General features: G+C 39.4%; 1 protein-coding gene across 16 annotated transcripts in view; it reads left to right on the forward strand.

Annotated features, from left to right (window-relative positions):
- NPL (N-acetylneuraminate pyruvate lyase) overlaps positions 1–1459 on the forward strand; it is a 50018-nt gene extending 48559 nt beyond the window's left edge. For 12 of the 16 annotated variants that reach the window (XM_004372896.2, XM_023728111.1, XM_023728103.1 and 9 more), the window contains one exon: positions 335–1459. In XM_004372896.2, the coding sequence (XP_004372953.1) occupies positions 335–519 (185 nt within the window). In that variant the 3' untranslated portion in view covers positions 520–1459. The remainder of the gene's footprint in view (positions 1–334) is intronic. The other 4 variants (XM_023728107.1, XM_023728109.1, XM_023728112.1 and 1 more) reach the window with 2 other exon arrangements.
- Positions 1460–8010: the final 6551 nt, after the last annotated feature.

Raw genomic sequence — 8010 nt, forward strand, 5'->3', positions numbered from 1 at the left:
GTTTCTTTGCATTTCCCTTCTTAGTCCAGTGGACTCAGGTTTTTTCTATTGTTTTCCATAGAAGGCTGGCTCCCAGTTTTCCATGGAGAGTTTAATTCCAGCTCCCCACCATGCATAGATATAAGGCTTCAGGTTGCATTCCTGCACCAGCTTTATAATACCAGCACTAAGACAGCAGCACTGAGTCACAATCCACCTTAAATAGCATACTTGTCAGGGACTTTTTAGATGAGCTGAAACTAAATTCTGTCCTAGCAAGTGAAATCCTATGTCATTCAATTAACAACAGTATATGCCTGATTCATATGCTTCCTTGTTTATTTTTCCTGTCTAGGTTTTGGAGTGTCACAGACCAAAGCCATCATGACTCTTGTCTCTGGGATTCCAATGGGCCCACCCCGCCTTCCACTGCAGAAAGCCTCCAGAGAGTTTACTGATAATGCTGAAGCTAAACTGAAGAGCCTGGATTTCCTTCCTTTCACTGGTTTAAAGGATAGAAATTTGGAAGCCTGTAGCTAGTCTCTCTCTATCAAATCATGGTGTATACATTGAGACACAATCCACCTTGAATAGTATACATACTCATTTCTCAGGGATTTTTTAGATGAACTAAATTCTCTCCTACTAAATTAAACCCCACATCATTCAATCCACAAGTACTTATCAAGTACCTGCTAGGAGCCTACAATAAGTTTTGTGAAAGGGGCAAAAACTTTAAAAGCAGTTATGAGCCCTAAATCATTCAACAGTTCACAAAATTTTTATGGAGAAATTTCTGCTTATATGGATGAAATGGAATCAAGAGGAAAATTGTAATTGATTAATTTTATCTGCCTTTGGGAGTTCCCATTATCTTGATTTCTGCTTCTTAATCCTTTTTTAAAAGTTTTCTGATTTTACAGCATTATAATGTACTTTCATTTCAATAAATATTCAGAATCTAGGAAAACTCTTCAGCTGTTGCATTTAGGCAGGCACATTAACTTTAATGCCAAATTATATGACTGAATTATACATAATTACTTATACACCAGGACATTTGGCTCCTCAGTCTATCTCTAGACCACTTGCCTTCATCTTGTGATATAACGGTTTTTCCCAAAAACCAGTCCCTGAAATCATTGTGTTCCTCCAAACATCCCCAGTAGACTGATACCAGATTTCTGAAACAAGCAGAGGTTAAAAACCAGCTTTCAGTGTTTTGTTGAATGAGATATTTCACATACCATTGTGTTAGCATAGTTTTAACATTAAAAACAACTAGAAAATTCAAAGACAGCAATAAGTTCATAATACTCCAAATTTTTACTGATGATTTTGGTAGCCTACTGCTATATCATGATATTAGTAGTCTACTGCTATGTAATAATTATTCATTTCTAAGAAGTTAGATGTTAAAAACCTAAGAGCTAAACTCAGCCCTGATCATTTTTTTTAATCATCATATTTCTCTTTTGTGTTCACAAGATCTCATTAACCATCTTACAAGTCCTCTAACACTGACTTTACAAGAACAAAAATAGAAAAATAGAGCTCTTTGCTTAGTGAATAGCCAAGAAATTTCCGTTGAAAAATTAATTTGGCTTTAGTATCATTAAGTGAGCGTATCACATCATCAGAACCAAAAACTGTAACAGAAATCTTACCTACTTTTAGGAAATTAACATCTATAAAGAAAAGTTTTAATGAAACTAGAATATACACTCACATAAACTACTGTGGTTCAGCTTCTAGTTCAGATACCTGATTCTAGAGGAGAAAAACACAAGGAAACAGCACATGCCATTCCTGGATAAAAAGAAGGGTGAGGGAGAACTATACCAACCCTCAATTAGCTGTCTAGTTAAAGAGAGGGTTAGCAAAGATAATTGATATTTACTAATAATTTTAAATTCTTATTTTGAAAAAGTTTTCAATTTGAAGAGAGACAGAGCAAAACTGATAGGAATTTCAAATACTTTTCTGCCACGAGCAGAGCAATTACTCAGAGAAGGAATGAAAACAAAAAGGTGATCAATAGACTGGATGTTGGTGCTGTGTGCTGTCAGAATTGATCCTGACTCATAGCAACCCTATTAAAAAATAAACCCATTGCCATCAAGTCAATTCTGACTCATAGCAACCCTTCAGGACAGAGTAGAACTGCCCCATAGGGTTTCCAGGGAGCAGCTGGTGGATCAGAACTGCCAACCTTTTGATTAGCAGCCAAGTTCTTAAACACTGCACCACACAGCAACTCTATAGAAAGAGTAAAACTGTCCCATAGGGTTTCCAAGGCTGTAATCTTTACAGAAGCAGATTGCCACATCTTTCTCTGCAGAGTAGCTGGTGGGTTCAAACCACAGACCTTTTAGTTAGCTGTGAAGTGCTTAACCACTGCACCACCAGGGCTCCTTTGTTTAATGGACTAAAAAAAAAAAAAAAACCTATTGCAGTCAAGTCAATTCTGACTCATAGCAACCTTGTAGGACAGAGTAGAACTGCCCCTTAGGGTTTCCAAGGCTGTAATCTTTATGGCTCATAACAACCCTAGAGGGCAGAGTAGAACTCCCCCATAGGGTTTCCAAGGAGTGGCTGGTGGATTTGAACTGCTGACCTTTTGGTTAGCAGCCGAGCTCTTAATCACTGCACCACCAGAGCCCCTTGTTTAATGGACAGACACCTTAATACACTCCTACTGGAGCTCCTTTTATAGAAGCCCTGGGTTTCTGCTCCTTAAAAATGATCCCTCTTCCCCTGATGCCCCACATCTGGACAAACTGGTAAAAGCCTGGGTGCCAGAGGAAGATTCAAACCACACAAGCCCCTTGCCTTGCACAGACCCTCACCTGCTAACCGTGATAAAAACTCAGGCCAGTGTCCTTTCGTTGTTTGCTCACTCTCAAGCCAGTTCGGACCTACTTAAGAGGCCATCCCTGCTCTCCCAGATACCTCAATAAAGAATAAACTGTTTCATACCTTCTTGTGTGTATTACTAGTCTCAACATCTGAACCAAACTTTGGGGACCGTCATGGATTGAATTGTGTCCCCCAAAAATATGTGTTGACTTGGTTAGGCTGTGATTCTCAGTATTGTGCGGTTGTCTTCCATTTTGTGATTGCTATAATTTTTCTGTGTGTTGTGAATCCTAATCTCTGCCTGTGGTTAATGAGGCAAGATTAGGTTATGTTAAAGAGGATTAGGATGGTGTCATGGATTGAATTGTGTCCCCCAAAAAATGTGTGTAGCAACTTGGCTAGGTCATAATTCCCGGTATTGTATCTGATGTGATTTCCTTGTGTGTTGTGAACTCTACCACTATGATGAGATTATATGTGATCTCCTCATGTGTTGTAAATTCTATCACTGTGATGAGGTTATACTGATGAGGTTGACAAGATAAGTGTCTAAATGCAATCTCGTTTGAGATATAAAAGAGAAGCAAGCACAGACACATGGGAACATCATACCACCAAGAAAGCAGTGCCGGGAGCAGAGCACATCCTTTGGACCTGGGGTTCCTATGTGGAGAAGCTCTTAGTCCAGGGGAAGATTGATGAGAAGGACCTTCCTCCAGCGCCCACAGAGAGAGAGAGAGCCTTCCCCTGGAACTGATGCCCCGAATTTGGACTTCTAGCCTACTAGACTGTGAGAAAATAAACTTCTCTTTGTTAAAGCCATTCACTTGTGGTATTTCTGTTATAGCAGTACTAGATAACTAAGACAGGGACCATAACAATGGACAAAATAACTGACCCAAATAATGGTTTCTCTTTAATGACTTTTTCAGGAACTCATTTCATTCATAGGACACTCCAGCATTTTAAGTTAGACAGCCAAGGAAAAATCTTACAGAATTTTCTTAAATCTTAACCCCACAAATCATAAACATAATGAAATGGATTCCACAAAATACATACAGAACCTGTCTCTGGCAGGATTTGTTATCTGTATTTGTATACTAGATGTGGCTAATGTTGAGTGTTAAATTCTATGCCAGACTAAGAAGACTGGACATCAAGTGTTCACCACTTATGTATTTTCCACATATGATTAGAAGGCCCTTCCTGAATGCTAGAGTCCCAAGTTTTAGGCAGATGTCGGGTGAGGCACAGAAGTTTTGCAAATGCCAACCTTTGGTGTAGGGGCCAGGATCGCTCTCATTCATCAGCAGGTACTCATAATAAAATTGTCTTTGGGGTCCTGGAAGTGGACTCCCATGGGTGGACAAGCACACCAGCATCTCGGGGTTGTCTGTAATGTTAAGTCCAGCGTGTCCCATTTAAGATGGCCCTGCTTAAGGCAGAAGGAAGTGGTGCAATTAACATACACTACGTTCCTGGGAATTTTTGGGCTGGGGAGAAAAAAAATGATCCACCTTTGGGGCTTGAGTGTTTAATGGACTGATAGCAGCTCTTTAAATGGATACATTTAAAGCATCTGTTACTGAGAGAGGTGAATAATATTTACAGGCTTAGATGGTCTTCAGGTTGCAATTGCTATGTGGACTCCCCAGAACAGTGACCCAATTAGTACTGTTCTTTTCCTAAACCAATAGCCTCAACCAGCATTGACTTCCCAATTTGAGCAGCCCTCCAGAATTATTTTACTGAGTATCCTCCACCTTTTGCTCTGTCACTTGTCTATATAGAACGGCACAATCTGTAGGCCTTCCATCAAGATCACTCAATATGGCCACAGTAAAGCGATACAGCATGGAAGTGCTGGGGAAGAGAGACCAACTTCAACAAGGTAGTAAGGGAAGGTATCTTAGTTTCCTAGTGCTGTTGTAACAGAAGTACGAGTGGGTAACTTTAAAGAACAAAATTTTATTTTCTCATAACTTAGGAGACTAGAAGTCTGAATTCAGGGAACCAGGCTTTAGTGGAAGACTCTATTGACTCTGAGGGAAGATTCTTGTCAACTTCAGCTTCTACAGCCCTGGCATTCCTAGGTTCCTTGAAAATCTTCACATGGCATCTATCTTGCCATGTTTGTGCTTGCTAGTCTGTGTGTCTATGCTACTCTTTATATAGCTTAGAGGTGATTAGGTTTAGGATACACCCAGGGGCAAATTATCCAATAGGCAAGGTAAGCACGGTGCTCACTTTGCTTACAGATCATCTGTAGTGAAATTGTTCACTACATATAAGTAAATACAAGTAAGCCCTTGCTACCTTGCTTACTGGGTCATCTGCCCTTGTCAGGGATTGTTAATTTGAAGAGGCTTTGATTCTGTAGGAAGGTGCTATAGGGTTGGGAAAGAGACAGATGCCAGCCATACCTAGAAGCAAAATGTTTGATGTGATGAAAAAAATGTGAAATTGTTCACTACAGATTCTGGTAAGCAAGGTAAATTTAACTTGCCTATTGGATAATCTGCCATTGGACACACCCAGCACTGATAGGGCCTCATTAATAGAACAAAGAAAACCCTTTTCCCAAACAGGATTACATCCACAGGTATAGGAGACAGAATTTCAATTCATTTTGGTGCTATTTCTCTAGAGAACCCTGACTCAGATGATGCCTTGATTAAGCAGGGACGGATTACCCAATCAACAAGGTACACACAGGCATAATTGTGCTTACTTATTAATTGGTTGTGCACAATTTCACCTGGGTTTTACCACATACAAGTGACATTGTGCACAACCAATTAGTAAGCACAATTAAGCCTGTGCTTACCTTGCATACTGTAAACCTGCTCTTACTGTGCTTACTGGTTAATCTGCCCTTGGCCTTAACACTCAGGGCCTACATCACCATTCAAGAAGGACTTGAACTAAACATGATATTTGGCCAATTAACTGGGATGTCCCATAAAACCATGACCCTAAACCTCCAAACCAAGAAAACAAATCCCATGAGGTTTTGGTTGTACATAAGCAACCTTAGCAACTGCTCTTTTTTGTTGCTGTTGTTGGAAATACATCACACAATTTTTGCCAATTCAACTTTTTACAGGTGTACAACTTATTGACAGCAATTACATTAATTAGCTGTGCAGCCCTACCCTTAATCAATGTGATTTATCCATCACGGTAATACATTACTGTGTTTAATGTTTCTGTTCCACTTCCTAGTTCACTGAGTAGTGCCTGGGGTCTGAAAAGCTTGCAAGTGGCCATCCAAGGTACAGCAAGTGGTCTCTATTTACCTGGAGCAACAGAGGAAGATGGAGAATCAGGAATAGGAGGAAGAAATGGAATGTGTGGCTAATAGCCTTCATGAACAACTGCCTCTTTTGCCATGAGACCAGAAGAACTGGATAGTGCCTGGCTACCATTACTGAATGTTTTGATCAAAGACTCTATAGAAGAATCCTGATCAAAAGGGGGGAAATACAGAAAAGAATATCAAATTTTAATGGAATCCAGTTTTTCTGGGGCCATGAAGGCTAGATGGACCCTTGAAACTATTGCCCTGAGATAATCTTTAAACCTTAAACCAAAAATATCCACTGAAGTCTTCTTAAAACCAAACAATAGTTTAGCTTAACTAGTAAAGAATGTCTGCCTTGAGCATTGTGCTCTTTTAAGATGCATATGGTATTAAATTGACAACAGCAACTCAAAAGATTAGATAGGAAATTTAGGGAGCAGTGAGTTTAGGTTAATGAGGGAGGAACAATTCAGAAAACGAGGGTGAGAATGGTTGTACAACTCAAAGAATATAATCAATGGCACTAAATTGTACATGTAGAAACCGTTGGATTGGTATATATTCTGCTGTGTATATTCTCAAAGACAACAAAAAAATAAAATATTAAAAAAAAGGACTTGCACTAAAAATTTATGTGTTTTAATGCAATATTTAAAAATATTAGGTTCTCATGATTCTTCAACCAACTCAACATCAAGGCTACATCCTCATCCACGGGGAGAAAGCAGAAGCTTGCCCAGGTATCCCTGAACAACCACTCTGCTCCAACCTTTTAAAATACTTTCGATTAAATATTTAACGTATAAAAGAATATTAATCACATATGTGTAAGGTATAAAGACTAATAATATTTATCACATACGTGAACGTGTCTGGTAGCACAGTGGTTAAGAGCTATGGCTGCTAACCAAAAGGTCGGCAGTTCAAATCCACCAGCAGCTCTTTGGAAACCCTATGGGGCAGTCCTACTTTGTTTTATAGGATTGCTATTAGTCTGAATCGACTTGACGGCAATGGGTTTGGTTTTTTTGGTTTATGTGAGGGTGTAAAATATTTATTCATTATAGTTACTTTATAAGGAGCCCTGGTGGCACAATGGTTAAGCACTCGGCTGCCAACCAAAAAGTTGGTGATTCGAACCTACCTATCGCTCGGTGGGAGAAAAGACCTGGTGATCTGCTCCTGTAAACACTGCAGCCTAGGAAACCCAATGGGGCAGTTCTACTGTAACCTATAGGGCCGCTATGAGCTGGAATCAACTCAACGGCACACAACAACAATTACTTTATGGTGTAGTACTGATATTTCATCAAATCTAAGATGCTATTGATTATAAAACACCATTATTTTAGATACCTCTAAGAAAGGAAAAAACACAGACAATTAAAGCATAAGATGCCGTCTAATTCCAGAGACATAAAAATGTTTTTAAAGTTTTAGAAGTGATGCAATATAGCATCTTTCTGGCTTTTAAAGTGAGGTAACCAGGACAAAGAGAAGTTAAATATCTGGAGTGAAGTTACATATGGTCTATGGCAGAGCCAAAATTTGGATCTTAACTGGGTGACACCAGACTGTATTTCACATCAAGAATCTCAAAATCATATGTCCACTTATGATGTGTCTTTAACAACACCTCTTAGCCAGTGTTATCCTTAAGAGATAAGCCCAGGAAGATCGGAACTCTTATGCACTGCTGGTGAGAATGCAAAATGATACAACCATTTTGGAAAATGATATGGCGCTTCCTCAGAAAGCTAGAAATAGACTTACCATTCGATCCAGCAATCCCACTCCTAGGAATATATCCTAGAGAAATAAGAGTCGTCACTCGAATAGACGTATGCACACCTATGTTCATGGCA

This window comes from Trichechus manatus, unplaced genomic scaffold, assembly GCF_000243295.1.
Source record: "Trichechus manatus latirostris isolate Lorelei unplaced genomic scaffold, TriManLat1.0 scaffold00021, whole genome shotgun sequence".
In the NCBI taxonomy this organism is placed as follows: Eukaryota; Metazoa; Chordata; class Mammalia; order Sirenia; family Trichechidae; genus Trichechus; species Trichechus manatus.